The sequence below is a fragment of the Grampus griseus genome, assembly GCF_964374135.1.
Source record: "Grampus griseus genome assembly, chromosome: 13".
In the NCBI taxonomy this organism is placed as follows: domain Eukaryota; kingdom Metazoa; phylum Chordata; class Mammalia; order Artiodactyla; family Delphinidae; genus Grampus; species Grampus griseus.
Genome location: NC_139007.1, coordinates 41,721,949 through 41,747,894, shown reverse-complemented (window position 1 = coordinate 41,747,894; position 25,946 = coordinate 41,721,949). Strand labels below are relative to the sequence as shown.

The following is a 25,946-nucleotide window of genomic DNA, read 5'->3' as shown; positions in this document are numbered from 1 at the left end:
GATGGAACCAAATACTTTTGTATTACATAATTATACACTTTAAGAGCTCAATTTTAAGGTTTTCGTATTTTACATATATTTTTAGGAGAACCTTTTTTAAAGCTTCTAATGCCTTAAATACAGTTATCTGAGAATTAGCTAGGCATTCTTACTGTTTTAAACCAATAAGGCAGATTTGCCACCCTTTTAAAACCATTTTAAATTTTGATGTAATGACATGATTGACCTTAACTTTTTCCCCATGTGCTTGGTTTTATAGGATCTTGATCTCAGAAAATATATCTCCTGGATCTCTGCAGTTTCTCTGACATACACAAGATGTAATCCACAGCATCTTCCATTTAAATGACCCTTCGTTTGGGCAATCAAACTGAATGGTAATCATTTTAGACTTGTTAGGGACACAGCATCTTTTATCCAAGCATATCCCACAGAAAGTGGGTTTGTAACTCTGAGTGCTTGAGCATCCGGAAAAGACAAATTTTTCAGCTTTGACAGGTTGAAAAGTAGGTTGGCATGTTTTTCCTTTGGGGATCTGAAAAGATATATAACGTTAAGAAGTCACTCTTTAAACTTGATTACAGTAGTTCAGAAAAGCGATACTTTGTGGACTATTACATAAATACACAGATATAATTTCAGGGCATTAATAGTTGCCATTTAGTGACATCCAGCCCTTTCTTTTCTGCCTTTAAAATCCCCTCTCACCAGAGGACCTAGGAAGTCCTCCCTGTGCTTCCTCCATCATATTATAGGACCCACTCCCCAATGTTTTTCTGCTATCTACCCTTGACTTAGTTCCACAATAAATGAAAATTTCTGTTTTATTTAATATTAAGGGCCAAGACTTAAATTCTCTAATATGGCTCAGACAGTTTTAAGTAGATGGATAGATGAATGAACATCTTAATCCCTTTGAAATTGTCAGCTTTCTAATAAATAGGATAGGGAATAACTTACTTAGGGATAAGATTGGTTTTGTAGCATTTCTAAAAATTACTCGAGACAGTCACAGAAGCAGGACCAGCTCTAGTTATACCAAGCAATCTTAAGAGTATGTATTATTGTATCATAGTCCTTTGGCAAGTAGTAGCTAAGCAAAGCATTTTGGAAATAGTGTGGTTCCCTCTCCAAGTTGGTGATACATAAGATCAGAACTTCTCTGATGTTCCTAATGTTTTTATAATTATGATGTAGCAACCAAAATCTTTTATCAATTGCTCTGATTCCACTACATAAAATTAATATAGGAAAAAGAAGGTAGAATCTGAAAAGGATCCTCTCTGGAAAAACAATATACATGGTGGGGTGCCCCAACAAATCAGGCTGATCAAGACCCACACTAGTAAGCTGTTAACCTGTTGATTCTAGATACCCTAACATTACCTCTCTGCTTGGTGAAATTTTTCCCACAAAGTGCAGTTAATATCTGCTTTCCTCCAAGATAGTTTGACTTTAAGAGTTATAATGAAGTGGTTTTATTAATAAACACTTCCAAAACACACACATACATAGACACACACATACTTTTCAGGAGTTTCAATATTGAATTATCATGAAGTTAAATCTACTTAAACTTTACCTTTACTGTCTTTGATATATTACTGTCACAAGGCTGAATGTAGCACAGTCTTTTCTCATTTCTCATTTCACAGTTGCTGTTTTCATTGGTTACCCTATTAGATATGCCCATCCCACATGTTCTGGAGCAAGGGGTCCACTTCGTTGCTTGCACAAGACATTTTCTTTTCCAAATAAGTGGGAGATTCCTATAAGCTAAAATAAAGGAGGAGGGAGTGCATGTGTATAAATATATATGTATTCATGTAGGTAGATAATTTTTAATCATTATTTTTAAGCTAATAGTTAATAGATCTGAACTTTATATAAAGTAATTCAGAATAAAATGAGCTTATGGTCTATTCTCTTTTTCCCACTCCCCAAATTATCTTTCAATCAAGTATTACAGTGCAGTATCTTAGGAGGAATAAAAATACTTTATCTTTGAAAAACTGAGTAAAGTACCCATTTGCTTCTTTCTGCGTAGCCCATCCTCTGAGTACTAAACAAGCTTATGCTTTGATGGATATCTGCCTTTTCCCTGGTTCTTGCCTCATGCTTGATGTTATTTTCAACAGATGTTGAAACAGACATCAGTAGGATTAGGGAATTCAAGATATTAATCAGAACAAGGTGGTCTTACTGTTAAATTTCGTGATGTTAAAATCTAAAATACAAAAGTTACATTTGAGAATTCAGCTATCAATGAGACCAGTTATTTTCTTCTCCACTTTTTAAAATCTAGTCTTTTAGAAAATTCTCTACGTTACACTGAACTAATCTAAATACTTATACTAAGTCATGAAAAATGTGCAATCCATTTTATTCAGTCAGCTTAACTATTACATTCCCTATGGTATCAGGCCTATGGTATTCCCTCTGTTGTCTAGACATTTCATATCACTTCGGAATGCATGGACGGATCTATGGGTGAGTGGGTTGGATAGGCAGAGCCCCCCTCCCCTGCCTGCAGCTTAGGAGAAACAAGGGAGGGGAAGGGGGTGAATAATGAAAATATAAAGAGTGCATAATAATTCTTCCATCTTGTAAATCCATGGGGAGCTTCCCTCTTGTTCTGCTCATGAATGAATCAGGCACTTGGTTCATTTTAAGCAAACTACTAATTGGTTCATGTCTCAAAGCATTTCCTTCAGGTTAATATGCATCCTAAAGTGGGTGCTTTGGGAGTAAGGTGGAGATTTGAGTCTGCAATTAACACAGCAAAATTCAGCCTACATTAAAATGTCAATTTAAAAAGGAACCACCCACCCCCCCTCAAAAAAAATGCCTTCTTGATAGGGAAGAGTCACTTTGAAGTATGTGCTGTCTTTGAATAAAGTGATACTTTGATACTGTTGTCAGTGTTATTACAGTAGGATCTTGCCACTGCACACAGAACTGAGGGAGAGGAAGCAGAAAAATGGGGATACCTGGAAGGTAGACAACAGTTTAAAGACCTCAGCGCAGGAAGCAGGTTAAAAGCTTGGCATGCATCTGCAATAAATAAAGGTAGGTTAGATTATCATATTACCAAGAACCCCGCTTAGAGTTAAGCCAAGAGCTGCAGTTCAGCAATTGCTTAACATTCATTAAAGGGCAAGAAAACTAGAAGAAATTTTCAAAGTACAAGTTCAGTGTTCGGTGAGCAGTGAGAAAAGCATAGGGGCATTATGTCATTGCATGCTTCCTGCTGACAAAGCAAAAGCTAGATTCCAACTGTAGACTGTCTGGAATTAAGTATATAAATTACTATCACAAATATATCTTAAAGTATGTGTGTGTCATTGTGCTCAACTTTGAAAGCAAACTCCTGTTTGGGCCCATAAGTACAGTTTCAAAGTTAAGCAGAGGAGAGACATTAGACTGAACATATACTTCCTTTTAAACATATCTAGGCCTATATTTTAATTACTAGAGTGCACTTGGGAGATTTTCTCATTTTCTGTAGCAAAGTACTGACCACTAAGAATGACCATCTGACGCCTCCTCCAACCAGGTTCCAACTGAATCCACTGAAACTGCTCTGACTTCACAAATGAGACCAACTTGACCGTGACCCAAAGGCCTGGCCTTGGGGACAACTGCTGTTCTACGGTGGTCTCACCAGGGAGGTTCACGCATGGGTTCTAAGAACTTAACACTGGGTCACCAAGATCCAATGCAGAAAATCAACTGTTCTTGTACATTTGTTAAAAAAAACAATTTGGCTTATATTTTCAAAACTTTTAGAGCGGTTAGCTGAAAACCACGGATGGTGAATGCCGATTTGCCGTAACCTGTTAAAGTTTTTTGAATTGGCATAATTGGAATCCCAGAGGATGTTCCTTTAAGAATTCGTTTTTAAAGATCTAAGACTCATTTCTCTGATTATAGTTGCTTTTATTAACTATCCACATAAGTGAATTTAGGAGTCTTTAGCATACATAAGTATTCCATATTTCCATGGCATCTTTCATTTACTAAGCTCCAAATTTCAAGAAAAAGGCATTCTTAATTTCTGGATGAAAGCACAGATGTGAATAATAACCAGGCATCAATATTGCCCTTTTTGAGTCCTTCCTCACCTGTGCTTCATCTGCTGGCATTTTTGAAACTCCTGTCCCCAAAAAGCCTTGGCACCTAAATAAGGTGCTAGCTTAGAGCAGACCAAACTGTAAGGTCTGTGAATATACTGATGCCAACTGTAAATGGCCAGGTGCTCCAGGTGAGTAATAAAGATCCTCATTACAAGTTTCTGACTACACACATACCTGGGTAACCTACTTAAAAATGCCTGTGTGCACATTTATTTAGAGAAGTTGGTAACTGTTAAGCTTCATTTTCAGTGATTGAAAGGGTAATTTTACATTAGTTTTATCTCTTTTTAGAAATGTTTACAAATCAATGTACCCTCAAATATTTTTGATCATAGCCTTCCATTTCTGCTTTTACCATATGGAAAAGTTGCCTTTGGACATTTTTGGAACTGGATGGTTCATACTTCTTGCCCATAATAGAACAATACAGATAAAAGTTTTTCCAGGCCAGGGTACATGTGGATAATATTTGGTCAGTTTGCCTGAGAAGAGGTTAAATGGAAATAAGTAGAGGTAGTAAGAGTTTTCCTGACCTAGTAGAGCTTTCAAAAACTGGAATATTTGGGGAGTTCCCTAGTGATCTAGTGGTTAGGATTCAGTGCTGTCTCTGCCGTCGCGTGGGTTCAATCCCTGGTCAGGGAACTGAAATCCCATGAGCTGCGCGGCCAAAAAAAAAGGAAAAAATCTAAAACATCATAAAGTTCCATTTACAGATACTCAGAGCATACCTGCCTGAGGTAGAGACTGAGCATGGTGGCACACTCAAACTAAATCTCACACTGATCACCAATCAGTAAGTACCTCCTTAGTTCCTGTGGTACATAAAAGGAAAGAAAACCAGGCGAAGTCATACATGAGAGACAGTTCTACTTATGAGTACCTGGCATTGTTTTGTAGCTTGTTGACAGCTGCTGTTGTGATGACCCCAGGCCACATTTTGACTGATCAGTCTTCTTTCCACCTTTAGCCCTAGAGCAGTGCCTGTCAGCCGGCTTTGGTATGAACAGAGGTGTGCATCCAATGGCCCCACTCACACAGAGGCAGCTAAACAGGGGATTGGGCTGAAACACTTGGCCATTATGATAATGTACCCTGTTGAACTCACATCCCACAGCTACAAGGTCTGAAAAGAGAGAAGAGCAAAATCACCAAAGAAGCCATAACTGATAGTCTAGACTTCAGTTATAAACCGTAGAGGAAATTGCTATCTCCTTTATGAGATATAGTTCTCAATTTTTTAGGCCACATGTGAAACCCCCTTCACAGAACATCTGTAAAAAGTGAAAATGAGGGCTTCCCTGGTGGCGCAGTGGTTGAGAGTCCGCCTGCCGATGCAAGGGACACGGGTTCGTGCCCCAGTCCGGGAAGATCCCACATGCTGCGGAGCGGCTAGGCCCGTGAGCCATGGCCGCTGAGCCTGCGCATCCGGAGCCTGCGCTCCGCAACGGGAGAGGCCACAGCAGTGAGAGGCCTGCGTACCGCAAAAAAAAAAAAAAAAAAAAGTGAAAATTAGACATTTTCATTATATCGTAGATTATCAGCCCTGAGTAGTCGCCTTCAAAATTAAGACCCTGTTCCCTGTTCTTGAGTAAAGTTAATAAAAAATCACTATGAGTATAGAACTGGGATAATGACTGTAAACCTCAGAGCTGGGTTGATGGCTGGTGAGACAGATATCCCCAGATGCCCAACAGGCTAGGATATATTCCTAGGGAGTTAGGATAAGTGAATGGGTGAAGAAATCATAAATTGTTTACAATACTGCACAGTAGCTGATGACCTTTCACAGAACTGGAAGGTCAAAACCTTTTCAGAATACTAAGATGTGACTGACTTCACTGTGTTGACATTTGTGCTGATGGTGCAAAAGCAGCAGTGGCTAAAACTGCTGCTGACACTTCAGCGTGAATCAAACTGTACAGGTTAGTCACTATTTTTCCTTGCCATACATACATAAACGTACTGTTTTTTACAGTTCTTAGCTCTACCTAAGAATGTCCTTAATGACACAGTAAAAATTACTAATTTTATTAAATCTGAGTGATCAAATATACATGTCTTTTTAATATTCTGTGTGACAAAACAGGAAGTTACATAGAGCCTTTCTCTAGATAGTGTACCAAAGTACAATAGTTATCTCGAGGAAAAGCACCTATGTTATTGTTTGGGTTGTGTGCCGAAGTAACCACTTTTTTAGTGGTAATTTCCCCTGAAGAGATGCTTGACGGATACCTCATGGTTATTCAGACTTGGGTATTTGGCAGACATTTTCTTGAAAATCAACGAAACGAGCCTGTCACTTCAAGGAAAACAACTGACAGTACTTGTTGCCAGTAACAGAATTTAAGCTTTTGAGCAAAAATTAGAATTTTAGAAAATTTGTGTCCACCCCTGAGATCTTTATAGCTACCCAATATGTAGACTTTTCTGATAATTTTGGTACTAACTAAATATCCATATAACCCATTGCTCCAAACTGGTATTTTCCAGATAACCAGTGCATGGTATTACAAAATTATACTCGAGGAAAAGCCCCATTCCAAGTGGGTCTTTGAATAGAGGAAAGTATTTTAATGTCACAGAGTCTGAAAAGGTCATTGATTTGGTTTCCGATTCCACACGATTAGCAGTGATGCAGCTAATTTTTAAGAAACTCCACTTCTCAAGTTTTAATATAATATGAAAAAAGAATATTCACAATTATCTGAAAAGTCTGTTAAAATATTCCTTCCTTTTCCAACAACGTATCTGTGTGAGGCTGGAATCCCTTCATATATTCCAAACTAAAACAACATATAGCAATATATTGAATGCAGAAGCAGATGTAAGAATCTATCTTCTGTTAAGCTAGGCATTAGAGAGATCTGCAAAAATGTAAAACAATTCCACTTCCACTCTTCTCTAATTTCTTTGTTTTTAAAGTAAAATTTTTTCACAAATAATATATTATTCTTACTAATTTGCAATGGGTTTGTTATTTTTAAACGTATTAGTAAATATTTTTAAATTTCTAATCCATTAAATACCAAGAGGTAACTCACATAAACAAAAGCTCTTTGGTTCCTCATTAATTTCTAAGACTAAAGGGATCCTCAGACCAAAAAAAAGTTTAAAAACCATTGTTCTATAATGATGAATCAGCACATTCTCTGTAAAGTTATATCTTAAGCCTTTATAGACCATTCGGTCTCTGTTGCAACTACTAGACCCTGCTATTGTAAAGCAGCCACAGACTATATGTAACTGAACTGGTGTGGCTGTTCTCTGATAAAACATTATTTACAGAAACAGACTGTGGGGCGGATTTGGTCCCTGAGCCATAGTTTGTGACCCCAGTTATAGATCATCCCCACCCCCATCCTCATGGCTGTGCTCTGTTACAATACTCATCACATTGTACACAAAATTACTTGTGGAAAGATCTGTCTGACACAATAAACTTTGACTCCACGAGGGCAGGACCTGTATCTCTTTTTTCCCTGTTGTGTCCCCACCTGCTGGTCACAGTGTCTAGCTCAGTAGTGGATGCTCACTAAGTGTTTGTTAGGTTAATGAAATACCTTGCCTGGCACTGTTTGGGAGAAAGGGGTATCCTGAATGCCAGAGTCTGATAGATCACGTTTTTCCTGTTGAATTTCCATAAGTAATAGCTAACATTTTTGAGAATTTACTACATACCAGATATTGTGTTAGGTGTTTTGGGTTTTGTGTCTTCATTTCAATTGATCCTCCTAACAACTATAAAATAGGAAGTACATATAATATAACTGAGGCACAGAGAGGTTAAGCAACTTGATCAAGGTCACTCAGCAGACAGAACTCAGAATTTGAACCCAGAGCCTACATTCTTAACCAATATACAATAGTCAAGTGCTGACAGGGGCATCAGGCTATCAACTTGAACTGTTCCACACATTCAGTCCAACTCCAGAGATGTGCTCTCATTCCATACTTACAACCAAACTTCTGCTAGTAGTTTTCCTTCCCACTTAGACTTTTCTACAGAGTAACTTAACCACCTAGCTGACATGAGTATTTCTCTTCCCTTAGAAATTTTTTTTTTAATCCTCAATAAATCGGTATCCTGAATTATTGGCAAGGCATAGGTTTAGATGGTCTCAAGCAGTCTCCAGAGCTGAGGCCCATAAAGCTGAGGATCCTGTTGTGATGTGGGGTGCCCCTACCTTCTATTTACAAATGTGCCTCAGTAAAAAGTACAGTAACTTGGGCTTCCCTGGTGGTGCAGTGGTTAAGAATCCGTCTGCCAATGCAGGCGACATGGGTTCGAGCCCTGGTCCGGGAGGATCCCACAAGCTGTGGAGCAACTAAGCCCATGCGCCACAGCCACTGAGCCTGCCCTCTAGAGCCTGCGAGCTCTAGGCCGTGCTCCACAGCAAGAGAAGCCACCGCAGTGAGAAGCCCGCTCACCGCGACGAAGAGTAGCCCCCGCTCGCTGCAACTAGAGAAAGCCCGTGTGCAGCAACGAAGACCCAACACAGCCAAAAATAAAATAAAATAAAATTTTAAAGTACAGTAACTTGACGGTTAGTTGGGAAGACTGAGATTAAAGCTGTATGTCTGAATACTAGATATACATCCTTACATTTTAAAAAAGATTATTTTTTAGTCACAGAAAAGGTTGAATTCAGATTGCTTCTGACAGTATTAACAAAAGCTGTCATTTGTGGCACTTTAATGAGTCAGGCCGTTTACATAATTTCTCCTATTTTTATCATTAAAAGCAATTACCTGAGAAGAACTGCAAGATCATTTCAATGCAATAAAAGTAACAGGTTTCTGAATGTGTGTGTAACATCTGCTCATTTCACATGGTGTCCAACATGAGAAGGCTAGTCTCACTGGTGCATGGAAACTAAACCCACCTCTTATTTAGTCACATTAAGCTGATTATTCCAAAGTAACAAGTGCAGGCAAAAATCCTGTCTAGACTCCACATTCGCCAGCCAGTGCAGAAGGAGACACTTACATGCACACACTCCAGTCTCGTACGTAGGCCCGTCTGCTGAGTAGTCACAGTACAGCCCTTTGTGGGGGTCGCAGAGGTCAGCTTCGTTGCAGGTGTCCCCTGGTTGCCTGGCACAGATTTTACAGCATCCACAGCCATCCCTCACCAGGCTCACTCCAGGAGGGCAGCTGGGCTTCTGGCGAGCGCACTGACAGGGCCAGTGACAAAACTGTTGACGATGGTGCACTTCTGCTACCTCACCAGGCCTTCCTTCGGGCGCCGTGTCTAACAGCCCAGTGCCCTGGGCCCTGCAGTAGAACTTCATTTGACAACAAAGGTGATGTTAGAAATGGTTCCTCAAACTAATTTCAGAGGTCTTCTGGAAATAGATTTCCCCCAGAGTACGAGAATATAGTGTGGTGAATTGTAATAATAATAGTATCTACCAGTATTTGACATGATCACTCGCTCCTTAAACTTTTCTGCGCTCAGCTTCCAACACATGACTCTTTCTCCTCCTTTCTCACTGATGGCTCCTTCTCAGTCTCCTCTGCTAGTTTCTTCTCATCATCTTCATTCTAAACACTGAAACCCCCTGTGGGTAAAGACCTCTGAAGTAACTTCCCTCACTGCATCTCATGTCTCCACCCAGGCCTCTCTTCTGAACTCAAACTGCCTACTTAACAGATCTCCACTTAGATGTTTGACAGGCATAGCAAACTTCACATGACCAAAAACAAACTCCCAATTCTCCCCTCCAATCTACTCTTCCTTACAAGGGAAGGAGAGAAGCAGGTGTGTCAGAGAAGATGTGATGCTAGAAGCAGAGGTAACACGATGCTTCTGCTGAAGGGGGGCGTCACAAGCCAAGGAATGCAAGCAGCTTATAAAGGCTGGAAAAGGCAAAGGACAGATCCTCCCCTAGACTCCCCGGAAGGAACACACAGCCCTGCCTTGATTTTAGCTCTGTTTCCAGACTACAGATGCCAGAACTGTAAGATAATAGATCTGTGCTGTTTGAAGACTGTAGCAATAGGAAACAATACACCCCATTTTACAAGGGAGGACTATGGGGCTCTGATTGCTTAACCTACTCCAGGTCGCATGTCAAGTAAGTGGAAGAAGAGGGACTTACACCACGCAGGCAGCTTCCAGAGCCTGAGCTCTCAATCCTTACCTTCCTCCCTTCCCCAGGCCAGGGCTTGCCACCAACCAGCTTTGATATTGAACAGATCACTGAATCTCTGCGTCTGTTTTTCCTCTCTAGCCCAGACTCTCCCCCTGAGCTCACAACTAACTCATTCATCTCTTCGGGGTATATCCCACTTTGATGTCCCACAAGCACCTCACTTTCTCCCTCCCCACAAGAAACTGCTCTCAGCTAGTCCCCATTTTAGTGAATGGTGGCATCATCCCCTGAATTCCCCAAGCCAGGAAGCTGAGATCAACCTCACCTGTTCCATCTCCTTCATCCCTCACACCCGAAGGTCAGCGACCTGCAGCACAACGTTCAGGGCCCTCCTCATCTCTTGCATTCCTTAGATGCCTTAGCTTCTAGCGAGTGAAAGTGCCTGCGGTTCCCTGCATATCTGAGGCTGTTCCTTCTACCTGTAACCTTCTTCACCTGCCCCCACTCCTTCCCTGAGTTACCACCTTCTCCAGAAGACTTTCTATAACCTCTCCATGCTCCCTTTTACCTGTCGGTGTACTGAAGTTAGTGTATAAGTGCCTGTCTTCTCCACTCACCCTAAAGCTACCCAACCACAGGGAGTTGAGGTTCACTTGCTGGTGTACAAGTGGCACTTAGCACAGTGCCTGGCAAGTAATTTCTGTAATTAACTCTCAATTTTTATCTGATGGAACTGAAGGCAGTTGGACTGATACAGACATGCTAAACCTCTTTCCAACTCAAAAACCCTACATTTAAGGGACACCAAGTGGGGAAAGCGGTTGGGGGGGATGAATTGGGGGATTGGGATTGACATATATACACTAATATGTATAAAATAGATAGCTAATATAAAAAAAGAAAAAGTTTGGACAATGAAAAAGAGAGTCAGAATCAGAAAAAGAACAAAAACAACCCTACATTTAAAACTATCTGTTTGAAATTCCACCATTAAATCTTAAGCTTTTTTTTTTTGCGCAGGCTCAGCGGCCATGGGTCATGGGCCCAGCCGCTCCGCGGCATGTGGGATCCTCCCGGACGGGGGCACGAACCTGTGTCCCCTGCATCGGCAGGAGGACTCTCAACCACTGCGCCACCAGGGAAGCCCAGCCTTTTTTCTTACCACTGATGAGACATGTATTCCCCAGAGTAACACTTTCAGCTACTATTTGAGTTGAATATACCATGTGAGAATAGACTTTGAGGATACAGTTCTGGGCTTCTGAAGGACGAGGAGGAACAATGGAAACCCCGAATGTAGGGGGGCAGAATATCAAGGCTACACATAGCGAGCGCCTGCTTCGCATTCTTGCCCAGGTTCAGACGTGGTTACCAGGCACCCCTTGCCGGGTTCGGTGGCCTCTCAGCTGGGCTCATGTTCATGAACTTTCCGTCCTCCCCTCTCTAAGGTGTTGGACTCTCAATTCTTGGCTTTCATGACACCAGCCCCACACCCCTGCCCAGTTCTACCCCTACCTCTGGACATACTTTCTCAATCTCCTTTGCAGGCTCCTGTTACCCTGCATTTGACTTAGATCTAAGCTCACTGGTGTTTCGTGACCTTAATGTATTGCTGTTCTCACCCTGCACACTGTCTCTTGACCATCTCATCAACACCCTTGCCGTCATTTTCGATCCTATGCAGCTTCAAATATAAATTTCCATCCAGGACTGCCACGCTGAGTGCAGACCCATATAGCTGGCTGCCTACCGGACGTCTCCACTAGAACGTCCTACAGGAAAAACTCACGTCCCAAACTCAACATTGCCCCACCCACCCGAGACAGCTTCTCCATACCCTGGAGACAGGAAGCTAGGAGTCGTCCAGGTCATCTTCCTCTCCCTCACCTCCCATAGTCATTTAACAACTAATCCTGCTTATCATCCTTATAGCCCTAAAACTAGTCACTCTTCCCTCATTTTCACTGCTACCAAGTACTACTGCAGTAAGTTCCTAACCGGTCTCCCTCCCTCAAGAATGACTTCAACAAATCTACCACATCACTGCTTTAAGGAGCTCTTAAAAAACATATCTGTCGGTCCCCAGCATCTCCACATAAAAAAAACAAAACAAAACAAAAAACACTGTATCTAGTTCTGTAAAAAATGCCACTGGCAATTTGACAGGGATTGCATTGAATCTGTAGATTGCTTTGGGTAGTATAGTCATTTTCACAATATTGATTCTTCCAATCCAAGAACATGGTATATCTCTCCAGCTATTTGTATCATCTTTAATTTCTTTTATCAGTGTCTTACAGTTTTCTGCATACAGGTCTTTTGTCTCCTTAGGTAGGTTTATTCCTAGGTATTTTATTCTTTTTGTTGCAATGGTAAAGGGGAGTGTTTCCTTAGTTTCTCTTTCAAATTTTTCATCATTAGTATATAGGAACGCAAGAGATTTCTGTGCATTAATTTTGCATCCTGCAACTTTACCAAATTCATTGATTAGCTCTAGTAGTTTTCTGGTGGCATCTTTAGGATTCTCTATGTATAGTATCATGTCATCTGCAAACAGTGACAGTTTTACGTCTTCTTTTCCAATTCATATTCCTTTTATTTCTTTTTCTTCTCTGATTGCTGTGGCTAGGATTTCCAAAACATGTTGAATAATAGTGGTGAAAGTGGACATCCTTGTCTTCTTCCTGATCTTAGAGGAAATGCTTTCAGTTTTTCACCATTGAGAATGATGTTTGCTGTGGGTTTGTTGTATATGGACTCTATTATGTTGAGGTAGGTTCCCTCTATGCCCACTTTCCGGAGAGTTTTTATCATAAATCGGTGTTGAATTTTGTCAAAAGCTTTTTCTGCATCTATTGAGATGATCGTATGGTTTCTATTCTTCAGTTTGTTACTATGGTGTATCACATTGATTGAGTTGTGTATATTGAAGAATCCTTGCATCCCTGGTATAAATCCCACTCGATCATTGTGTATGATCCTTTTAATATGTTGTTGGATTCTGTTTGCTAGTATTTTGTTGAGGATTTTTGCATCTATATTCATCAATGATATTGGTCTGTAATTTTCTTTTTTTGTAGTATCTTTGTCTGGTTTTGGTATCAGGGTGATGGTGGCCTCATAGAATGAGTTTGGGAGTGTTCCTTCCTCTTCAGTTTTTTGGAAGAGCTTGAGAAGGATGAGAGTTACCTCTTCTTTAAATGTTTGATAGAATTCACAAATAAAATTTGTATGGACACACAAAAGACCCCAAATAGCCAAAGCAGTCTTGAGGGAAAGAAAAAGAGCTGGAAGAATCAGACTCCCTAACTTCAGACTATACTACAAAGCTACAGTAATCAAGACAATATGGTACTGGCACAAAAACAGAAAGATAGATCAATGGAACAGGATAGAAAGCCCAGAGATAAACCCACACACCTATCGTCAAAAAATCTATCACAAAGGAGGCAAGGATATACAATGGAGAAAAGACACTCTCTTAAATAAGTGGTGCTAGGAAAACTGGACAGCTACATGTAAAAGAATGAAATTAGAACACTCCCTAACACCACACACAAAAATAAACTCAAAATGGATTAGAGACCTAAATGTAAGTCTGGACACTATAAAACTCTCAGAGGAAAACATATGAAGAACACTCTTTGACATAAATCACAGCAAGATCTTTTTTGATCCACCTCCTACAGTAATGGAAATAAAAACAAAAATAAACAAATGGGACCTAATGAAACTTCAAACCTTTTGCAAAGCAAAGGAAACTACAAACAAGACGAAAAGACAACCCTCAGAATGGGAGAAAATATTTGCAAACGAATCAATGCACAAAGAATTAATCTTGATCACTTCCGGGAAGATGGCGGAAGAGTAAGACGTGGAGATCACCTTCCTCCCCATAGATACACCAGAAATACATCTACACGTGGAATAAGTCCTACAGAACACCTACTGAACGCTGGCAGAAGACCTCAGACCTCCCAAAAGGCAAGAAACCCCCCCCACGTACCTGGGTAGGAAAAAGAAAAAAGAATAAACAGAGACAAAAAGATAGGGACGGGACCTGCACCAGTGGGAGGGAGCCGTGAAGGAGGAAACGTTTCCACACACTAGGAAGCCCCTTCGCGGGTGGAGACTACGGGTGGCGGAGGGGGAAGCTTCGGAGCCGCGGAGGAGAGCACAGCAACAGGGGGGCGTGGGGCAAAGCGGAGAGATTCCCACACAGAGGATCGGTGCCGACCGGCACTCACCAGCCCGAGAGGCTTGTCTGCTCCCCAGCCGGGGCAGGTGGGGCTGGGAGATGAGGCTCGGGCTGTGGTTGGAGCGCAGGGAGAGGACTGGGGTTGGTGGCGTGAACACAGCCTGCAGGGGGTTAGTGCGCCACGGCTGGCCCGGAGGGAGTCTGGGGAAAAGTCTGGACCTGCCGAAGAGGCAAGAGACTTTTTCTTCCCTCTTTGTTTCCTGGTGCGCGAGGAGAGGGGATTAAGAGCGCTGCTTAAAGGAGCTCCAGAGACGGGCGCGAGCCGCAGCTAAAAGAGCGGACCCCTAGAGACAGGCATGAGACGCTAAGGCTGCTGCTGCCACCACCAAGAAGCCTGTGTGCGAGCACAGGTCACTACCCACACCCCTCTTCCGGGGAGCCTGTGCAGCCCGCCACTGCCAGGGTCCCGGGATCCAGGGACAACTACCCCGGGAGAACGCACTGCATGCCTCAGGCTGGTGCAACGTCACGCTGGCCTCTGCTGCCGCAGGCTCGCCCCGCATTCTGTGCCCCTCCCTCCTCCCGGCCTGAGTGAGCCAGAGCCCCCGAATCAGCGGCTCCTTTAACCCCATCCTGTCTGAGCGAAGAACAGACGCCCTCCAGCGACCTACATGCAGAGGTGGGGCCAAATCCAAAGCTGAGCCCCAGGGAGCTGTGAAAACAAAGAGAAAGGGAAATCTCTCCCAGCAGCCTCAGAAGCAGCGGATTAAAGCTCCACAATCAACTTGATGTACCCTGCATCTGTGGAATACATGGATAGACAACGAATCATCCCAAATTAAGGAGGTGGACTTTGAGAGCAAGATTTATGATTTTTTCCCCTTTTCCTCTTTTTGTGAGTGTATATGTGTATGCTTCTCTGTGAGATTTTCTCTGTATAGCTTTGCTTCCACCATTTGTCCCAGAGTTCTATCCGTCCGTTGTTTTTTTCTCCTAATAATTATTTTTTAATAACTTTATTATATTTTATCTTACTTTATTTTATTTTACTTTATCTTCTTTTTTTCTTCCTTCCCTTCCTTCCTTCCTCCCTCCCTCCTTCCTTTCTTTCTTTCTCCTTCTACTAACTCTTTCTTTCTACTTTTTCTCCCTTTTCTTCTGAGCTGTGTGGATGAAAGGCTCCTGGTGCTGCAGTCAGGAGTTAGTGCTGTACCTCTCAGGTGGGAGAGCCAACTTCAGGACACTGGTCCACAAGAGACCTCCCAGCTCCACATAATATCAAATGGTGAAAATCTCCCAGAGATCTCCATCTCAACACCAGCACCCAGCTTCACTCAACGACCAGCCAGCTACAGTGCGGGACATCCTATGCCAAACAACTAGCAAGACAGGAACACAATCCCACCCATTAGCAGAGAGGCTGCCCTAAATCATAATAAGTCCACAGACACCCCAAAACACACCACCAGACGTGGACCCACCCACCAGAAAGACAAGATCCAGCCTCATCCACCAGAACACAGGCACTAGTCTCCTCCACCAGGAAGCCTACACAACCCACTGAACCAACCTTAGCCACTGGTGACAGACACCAAAAACAATGGGAACTGTGAACCTGCAGCCTGCAAAAAGGAGACCCCAAACATAGTAAGATAAGCAAAATGAGAAGAGAGAGAAACACACAGCAGATGAAGGAGCAAGGCAAAAACCCACCAGACCTAACAAATGAAGAGGAAATAGGCAGTCTACCTGAAAAACAATTGAGAATAATGATAGTAAAGATGATCCAAAATCTTGGAAATAGAATAGAGAAAATGCAACAAACATTTAACAAGGACCTAGAAGAACTAAAGATGAAACAAACAATGATGAACAACACAATAAATGAAATAAAGAATACTCTAGAAGGGATCAATAGCAGAATAACTGAGGCAGAATAACGGATAAGTGACCTGGAGGATAAAATAGTGGAAATAACTACTGCAGAGCAGAATAAAGAAAAAAGAATGAAAAGAACTGAGGACAGTCTCAGAGACCTCTGGGACAACATTAAACGCACCAACATTCGATTTATAGGGGTTCCAGAAGAAGAGAAAAAGAAAGGGACTGAGAAAATATTTGAAGAGATTATAGTTGAAAACTTCCCTAATATGGGAAAGGAAATAGTTAATCAAGTCCAGGAAGCACAGAGAGTCCCATACAGGATAAATCCAAGGAGAAATATGCCAAGACACATATTAATCGAACTGTGAAAAATTAAATACAAAGAAAGCATATTAAAAGCAGCAAGGGAAAAATAACACACAAGGGAATCCCCATAAGGTTAACAGCTGATCTTTCAGCAGAAACTCTGCAAGCCAGAAGGGACTGGCAGGACATATTTAAAGTGATGAAGGAGAAAAACCTGCAAATAAGATTACTCTACCCAGGAAGGATCTCATTCAGATTGGATGGAGAAATTAAAACCTTTACAGACAAGCAAAAGCTGAGAGAGTTCAGCACCACCAAACCAGCTCTACAACAACTGCTAAAGGAACTTCTCTAGGCAAGAAACACAAGAGAAGGAAAAGACCTACAATAACGAACCCAAAACAATTAAGAAAATGGGAATAGGAACACACATATCGATAATTACCTTAAATGTAAATGGACTAAATGCTCCCACCAAAAGACGCAGATTGGCTGAATGGATACAAAAACAAGACCCATATATTTGCTGTCTACAAGAGACCCACTTCAGACCTAGAGACACATAGAGACTGAAAGTAAGAGGATGGAAAAAGATATTTCATGAAAATGGAAACCAAAAGAAAGCTGGAGTAGCAATTCTCATATCAGACAAAATAGACTTTAAAATAAAGACTATTAGAAGAGACAAAGAAGGACACTAAATAATGATCAAGGGATTGATCCAAGAAGAAGATATAACAACTGTAAATATTTATGCACCCAACATAGGAGCACCTCAATACATAAGGCTAATACTAACAGCCATAAAGGGGGAAATCGACAGTAACACATTCATAGTAGGGGACGTTAACACCCCATTTTCACCAATGGACAGATCATCCAAAATGAAAATAAATAAGGAAACACAAGCTTTAAATGATACATTAAACAAGATGGACTTAATTGATATTTATAGGACATTCCATCCAAAAACAACAGAATACACATTTTTCTCTAGTGCTCATGGAACATTCTCCAGGATAGATCATATCTTGGGTCACAAATCAAGCCTTGGTAAATTTAAGAAAATTGAAATTGTATCAAGTATCTTTTCCGACCACAACGCTATGAGACTAGATATCAATTACAGGAAAAGATCTGTAAAAAATACAAACACATGGAGGCTAAACAATACACTACTTAATAACGAAGTGATCACTGAAGAAATCAAAGAGGAAATCAAAAAATACCTAGAAACAAATGACAATGGAGACACGACGACCCAAAATCTATTGGATGCAGCAAAAGCAGTTCTAAGAGGCAAGTTTATAGCAATACAATCCTACCTTAAGAAACAGGAAACATCTCGAATAAACAAGCTAACCTTGCACCTAAAGCAATTAGAGAAAGAAGAACAAAAAAAACCCAAAGTTAGCAGAAGGAAAGAAATCATAAAAATCAGATCAGAAATAAATGAAAAAGAAATGAAGGAAACGATAGCAAAGATCAGTAAAACTAAAAGCTGGTTCCAAGAGAAGATAAACAAAATTGATAAACCATTAGCCAGACTCATCAAGAAAAAAAGGGAGAAGACTCAAATCAATAGAATTAGAAATGAAAAAGGAGAAGTAACAACTGACACTGCAGAAATACAAAAGATCATGAGAGATTACTAAAAGCAACTCTATGCCAATAAAATGGACAACCTGGAAGAAATGGACAAATTCTTAGAAATGCACAACCTGCCAAGACTGAATCAGGAAAAAATAGAAAATATGAACAGACCAATCACAAGCACTGAAATTGAAACTGTAATTAAAAATCTTCCAACAAACAAAAGCCCAGGACCAGATGGCTTCACAGGCGAATTCTATCAAACATTTAAAGAAGAGCTAACACCTATCCTTCTCAAACTCTTCCAAACTATAGCAGAGGGAGGAACACTCCCAAACTCATTCTATGAGGCCACCATCACCCTGATACCAAAACCAGACAAGGATGTCACAAAGAAAGAAAACTACAGGCCAGTATCACTGATGAACATAGATGCAAAACTCCTCAACAAAATACTAGCAAACAGAATCCAACAACACATTAAACGGATCATACACCATGATCAAGTGGGGTTTATTCCAGGAATGCAAGGATTCTTCAATATACACAAATCAATCAACGTGATACACCATATTAACAAATTGAAGGAGAAAAACCATATGATCATCTCAATAGATGCAGAGAAAGCTTTTGACAAAATTCAACACCCATTTATGATAAAAACCCTGCAGAAAGTAGGCATAGAGGGAACGTTCCTCAACATAATAAAGGCCATATATGACAAACCCACAGCCAACATCATCCTCAATGGTGAAACACTGAAACCTTTTCCACTAAGATCAAGAACAAGACAAGGTTGCGCACTCTCACCACTCTTATTCAACACAGTTTTGGAAGTTTTAGCCACAGCAATCAGAGAAGAAAGGGAAATAAAAGGAATCCAAATCAGAAAAGAAGAAGTAAAGCTGTCACTATTTGCAGATGACATGATACTATACATAGAGAATCCTAAAGATGCTACCAGAAAACTACTAGAGCTAATAATGAAATTGGTAAAGTAGCAGGATACAAAATTAATGCACAGAAATCTCTGGCATTCCTATACACTAATGATGAAAAATATGAAAGTGAAATCAAGAAAAAACTCCCATTTACCATTGCAACAAAAAGAATAAAATACCTAGGAATAAACCTACCTAAGGAGACAAAAGACCTGTATGCAGAAAATTATGAGACACTGATGAAAGAAATTAAAGATGATACAAATAGATGGAGAGATATACCATGTTCTTGGACTGGAAGAATCAACATTGTGAAAATGACTCTACTACCCAAAGCAATCTACAGATTCAATGCAATCCCTATCAAACTACCACTGGCATTTTTCACAGAACTAGAACAAAAATTTTCACAACTTGTATGGAAACACAAAAGACCCCGAATAGCCAAAGCAATCTTGAGAATGAACAACGGAGCTGGAGGAATCAGGCTCCCTGACTTCAGACTATACTACAAAGCTACAGTAATCAAGACAGTATGGTACTGGCACAAGAACAGAAAGATAGATCAATGGAACAGGATAGAAAGCCCAGAGATAAACCCATGCACATATGATCACCTTATCTTTGATAAAGGAGGCAGGAATGTACAGTGGAGAAAGGACAGCCTCTTCAATAAGTAGTGCTGAGAAAACTGGACAGGTACATGTAAAACTATGAGATTAGATCAATCCCTAACACCATACACAAAAATAAGCTCAAAATGGATTAAAGACCTAAATGTAAGGCCAGAAACTATCAAACTCTTAGAGGAAAACATAGGCAGGACACTCTATGACATAAATCACAGCAAGATCCTTTTTGACCCACCTCCTAGAGAAATGGAAATAAAAACAAAAATAAACAAATGGGACCTAATGAAACTGCAAAGCTTTTGCACAGCAAAGGAAACCATAAACAGGACCAAAAGACAACCCTCAGAATGGGAGAAAATATTTGCAAATGAAGCAGCTGACAAAGGATTAATCTCCGAAATTTATAAGCAGCTCATGCAGCTTAATAACAAAAAAACAAACAACCCAATCCAAAAATGGGCAGAAGACCTAAATAGACATTTCTCCAAAGAAGATATACAGACTGCCAACAAACACATGAAAGAATGCTCAACATCATTAATCATTAGAGAAATGCAAATCAAAACTACAATGAGATATCATCTCACACCAGTCAGAATGGCCATCATCAAAAAATCTAGAAACAATAAATGCTGGAGAGGGTGTGGAGAAAAGGGAACCCTCTTGCACTGTTGGTGGGAATGTAAATTGATACAGCCACTGTGGAGAACAGTATGGAGGTTCCTTAAAAAACTACAAAAGCAATCCCACTACTGGGCATATACCCTGAGAAAACCATAATTCAAAGAGTCATGTACCAAAATGTTCATTGCAGCTCTATTTACAATAGCCCAGAGGTGGAAACAACCTAAGTGTCTATCATCGGATGAATGGATAAAGAAGATGTGGCACATATATACAATGGAATATTACTCAGCCATAAAAAGAAACGAAATTGAGCTATTTGTAATGAGGTGGATAGACCTAGAGTCTGTCATACAGAGTGAAATAAGTCAGAAAGAGAGAGACAAATACCGTATGCTAACACATATATATGGAATTTAAGGGAAAAAAAGGTCATGAAGAACCTAGGGGTAAAACAGGAATAAAGACACAGACCTACTAGCGAATGGACTTGAGGATATGGGGAGGGGGAAGGGTAAGCTGTGACAAAGCGAGAGAGAGGCATGGACATATATACACTACCAAACTTAAGGTAGATTGCTAGTGGGAAGCAGCCACATATTACAGGGAGATCAGCTAGGTGCTTTGTGACCACCTAGAGGGGTGCGATAGGGAGGGTGGGAGGGAAGGAGACACAAGAGGGAAGAGATATGGGGACCTATGTATATATATAACTGATTCATTTTGTTGTAAAGCAGAAACTAACACACCATTGTAAAGCAATTATACTCCAATAAAGATGTTAAAAAAAAAAAGAAAGAAGCCAAAAAAAAAAAAAAAGAACCTCAGTGACTTATGGGACAACCTCAAGCATACATGTAACTAGAGTCACAGAAGGAATAGAAGAGACCAAAAATACTTGGAGAAATTTTGTTTGAAATTTTTTCAAAATTTGATGGAAATTACAAACCCACAGATTCAAGAAACTTAATGAGCTCTGTCCAGATTGAAATGACCATTTTTCCTTTGTACCCTGTTGTATCCCATACATATTTTTTATCACAGAAACTGTAACATTTGAATGCACTTTTTTGCCTGTCTCCCTACAGCAAATTGTGAGCAATTTTAAGGCAGAATAGTGCATGACATATGATAAATACTCAATCAACCAAAGTTCTCAAATGCTAAAAAAAAAAAAAAAAAAGAATTAATCTCCAAAATATATACACAGCACATGCAGCTCAATATTAAAAAAACAAACAACCCAATCAAAAAATGGGCAGAAGACCTAAATAGACATTTCTCCAAAGAAGACATACAGATGGCCAAGAAGCACATGAAAAGCTGCTGAACATCACTAATTATTAGAGAAATGCAAATCAAAACTACAATGAGGTATCACCTCACACCAGTTAGAATGGGCATCATCAGAAAATTTACAATCAACAAATGCTGGAGAGGGTGTGGAGAAAAGGGAACCCTCTTGCACTGTTGGTGGAAATGTAAATTGATACAGCCACTATGGAGAACAGTATGGAGGTTCCTTAAAAAACTAAAAATAGAATTACCGTATGATCCAGCAATCCGACTACTGGGCATATACCCAGAGAAAACCATAATTCAAAAAGACACATCCACCCCAGTGTTCACTGCAACACTATTCACAATAGCCAGGTCATGGAAGCAACCTAAATGCCCATTGACAGATGAATGGATAAAGAAGGTGTGGTACATATATACAATGGAATATTACTCAGCCATAAAAAGGAACGAAATTGGGTCATTTGTAGAGACATGGTTGGATCTAGAGACTGTCATACAGAGTGAAGTAAGTCGGAAAGAGAAAAACAAATATCGTATATTAACGCACATATGTGGAACCTAGAAAAATGGTACAGATGAACCTGTTTGCAGGGCAGAAATTGAGACACAGATGTAGAGAAGAAACGTATGGACACCAAGGGGGGTGTGGAGGTGGTGGTTTGATGGATTGGGAGATTGGGATTGACATGCATACACTAATATGTATAAAATGGATAACTAATAAGAACCTGCTGTATAAAAAATAAATAAAATTTAAAATTGTTTTAATTTAAAAAAAACCACTGTATCTGATTTTACTCCTCATCTCCTTGAAGCCCATCCAGTGGCTCCCCACTGTCAACAGTATATGGTCCAAACTTCTGAGCATGGTATCTAAACCCTCTGTGTGCTGGTCCTCGCCTTCCTCTCTAGCGGTAGCACTCAATGCACTCCCCTCCTATGCCATGCACCTGACAAGAGGCACCAGGTCAGTTTCTCCTCCTCTGAGGTCAGGCTTTTCCTCACATTGCTCCCTCTAATGAAGTGCCCGCTCCCCAAACTTCCCACCTGGGGACACCTGTTTATCTTTCCAGTCTGGAAGCATTTCTATATGATCTCCGAGGTCACAAGGTAACACGGTTGAAAACTAAGGATAAAGAGAAAATCTTGGAATCAGCCTGAGAAAGGGGGAGTATTACACACAGGAGAATAACAATAAGTATGAGATCTGACTTCTCATCAAAAGAAGGAAACCAAGATGCTCTTCAATAGGTGAGTGGATAAACTGTGATACATCCAGACAGTGGAACATTATTCAGTGCTAAAAGGAAATGAGCTATCAAGCCTTGAAAAGACATGCATATCACTAAGTGAAAGAAGCCAATCTGAAAAGGCTACATACTGTATGACTCCAACCATATGACATTCTGGAAAGGGCACAACTATGGAGACAGTAAAAAGATCAGTGGTTGCCAGGGGTTGGGGAAGGGATAAACAGGTGGCGCACAGAGGATTTTTAGGGCAGCGAAAATACTCTGTACAGTATTGTCATAGTGGATACATGTCATTACACATCTGTCCAAACTCAGAAGGTACAACACCAAGAGTGAACCGTAACGTAAGTGATGGACTCTGGATGGTTACGATGTGCCAGTGTGGTTCATCAGTTGTGTACCACTTTTGTGGGGGACACAGATAATCCGGGTGGAAGGGAGGCAGTGCACAGGAAATCTCTGTACCTTCCTCTCAAACTTGCTGTGACCCTAAAACTACGCCAAAAAAAACTATGTCTTTAAAAGAGGAGGTGGAGAAGGCGAACAAGGCCCCCAGACAGAATGTTGAAAGAAAAAAAACTGTCAACCTGAGGTTCTTTCTCCAGTGGAATTATCTTTTAAAAATGAGGGTAAAATTAAAGACATTTCCAGATACAGAAAGCTGAGAGAAATTGTTGCTAGCATACCTGTCTCACAAGAAATACTAAAGGAAGCTCTTCAGTCTGAAGGGAAAATTACAATAGATAGTACTTTAGAAATGCAGGAAGAAATCAAGGGTCCCAGAAATGGCAAATATGTGGGTAAATGTAAAAAACTGTATATAATTTTTTCTTCAGACATTTTGACTGTTTTCAAAATCAAAAGCTCAAGACCACAAAAGAATCATCAGAATAATACAACAGAAACAATGAGGGGTCTTGACCACAGAGCTGAGCTTTAGTATAACTCTGGGATTTCGATAACTTTCATTTATTTGATCTTTGAGCCTCAATCCTCCTCTGTAAAACAGGGCTAATAATATCCACTTTGCAAGGTTATTTTGAGGATTAAGAAAATGACTAAAGTGCATAGCACAGTGCATGGCACATAGATTTTCTATAAATGGTAGGTATTATCAGACCCTTAACTTTGCCATTAAGCATAATATTTTCTTGTTGCTCGCTATATAACCCGTTTTTGTGTTTGTTTTCACTTTGGGCACATCTCTCTCTGTTGGAATATTTGCTGTTTAGGGAGATGCTGTAGTTCTCAGTCAACAAAAATGACAGGGTTTTTCTCAAGAGCAGTGGAATAGGCAATAGGCAGCCCCATCTCACCCCTACTGGAGAAAAGCACCCCTCCACATAATGGTACCATTGACATTCTTGTTATGACCCTTTTAAAATCTTCAATCTCTCCACATACAACAATTTTCTACCCCTTGTTTTCTAAAATACATCTACTACTTACTGCCTCAATCAAATTAACTCACAGACACATCCCTGTACTCTAAATAACCACGTTTCAAAAGCTCTGTCTTCTGGGCTAGCGAAAACCTCCACCATGTAAATAAATCCATAAATAAGTCACCCTGTTTTAATGATCTTAATAAAAACTACTAAAGCAAAGAATTGCTCATATTAAATTAAACTTCCCTTTGGTCTGCTGTGTGAAATACTTAAAAATCCCGTGGACTGATTCCTTTTCATGAAAAGTGAAAAACTCATGGGTTAAGAAAAAAGAAATAGAATGTTTTAAAAATATAAATGTTTACTCTGAAAAGCTTCTTTCCTACAAGGACAGGCTTAGCTGAAGAAAGCCATTAGGATCACTCTTTCCAGCGGCTCTGTGCCTTCCGCCCGGGCTGGCGCCCGCAGAGGACCACAGCCACCCCGCCCGCAGGGCTGCCGCTCCCCAAGTGCGTGTGCCAGCAGACTCCCGTAAAAAATACACCGTATGAAAATCTGGGAGCTGTTCAAACATATCGGAAGCAGGATTAAGTGCCCTTCCCCGAAAGGGAGAAATGTTTTTCACTCTTTCCCGAAGCTAATGAACCTAAACAGGACTCGATTTGGAGAAGAAAATGGCTCCCTGTTCGTCTGCAAGTATTTCCACAAGGAATGCATCTCTCCTCTTCCCCCATCTTCTCTTCCTTTTTATCTCTGACCTGAGGAAATAGGAGTCGCCGCATCCCCTGGGGGAAGGAGTGGTGGGAGAGCCAGGACGTACCTGTGACAGAGCAGCCAGGAGAAGCGTGGAGAGGAGCGGCCCTCGCATGGCCCCGGCCCGGCCGCGCGCAGCCGGAGATGCGAGGCCAGCGCACAAAGCTCCCCTGTCTCTCCAGGAGAAAGGACCCACGCCTCCACCTCTCCCGGCTCCTGACTTCGTGCTCCCGCTCTCAGACTCTGCTTTCGCTTTCCCAGATCCCTTTTACTGCCCTGTTTACTCTCAGGCGACTCTTCTCATATTTACCTTTGCGGTGGCCTGGAGCGCACTCCTCTCGGGACTGAGAAGGGCAGATCAGGGGTGACTTCTGTTTGAGGAGCTGTCCCACCTGCTCTAGAGATCAGAGCCCGCCTTGGGCAAAATGGTGAAGTTAGACGCAGTTACCCGCCTTGCCCTCAGCCTCTCGTCTGGGTTTGCCTCTCCAAGCCCTCTCTGAGCTTCTTGCTTTCCCCAGTCCTCAAGCACAGGGTACCAGCCTGGCCTCTGGCCACAGCACCCCATCACAGCCTGCTGCGTCTGGGCTTCTCCCTCCACATGGTAACAGGTTCCCACAGGCCTCCCCTCACTCCCCAGCTTCTACTCACAGTGCCCTGTACTTATCTCTGTTACAGCACGTTCCTCATAGCAGGTGGGTTAGGTTTGGAAGAAAAATGTAGATTGAACCCAGGTGGACGCCTGCAGGGCCTGAGAGAAGCCCCTTTCTGTGGCTGCAGCCCCATGATAGATGAGAGTAAAGTTAACCCCAATCTTTTGGGGCTAAGATAAGACAACTACACT

The 25,946-nt window shown here is 41.1% G+C and overlaps 1 protein-coding gene across 1 annotated transcript; it reads right to left on the bottom strand.

Moving 5' to 3' along the window:
* Window positions 1–182: 182 nt before the first annotated feature.
* Window positions 183–25,220, bottom strand: CCN6 (cellular communication network factor 6; the record flags this gene model as incomplete). The annotated part of the gene is made up of 5 exons (XM_082668925.1): window positions 183–535; window positions 1,583–1,776; window positions 5,017–5,259; window positions 9,124–9,421; window positions 25,173–25,220. 5 exons carry the CDS (start codon window positions 25,218–25,220, stop codon window positions 254–256), a joined length of 1,065 nt encoding a protein of 354 aa, XP_082525051.1. The 3' UTR covers window positions 183–253.
* Window positions 25,221–25,946: the final 726 nt, after the last annotated feature.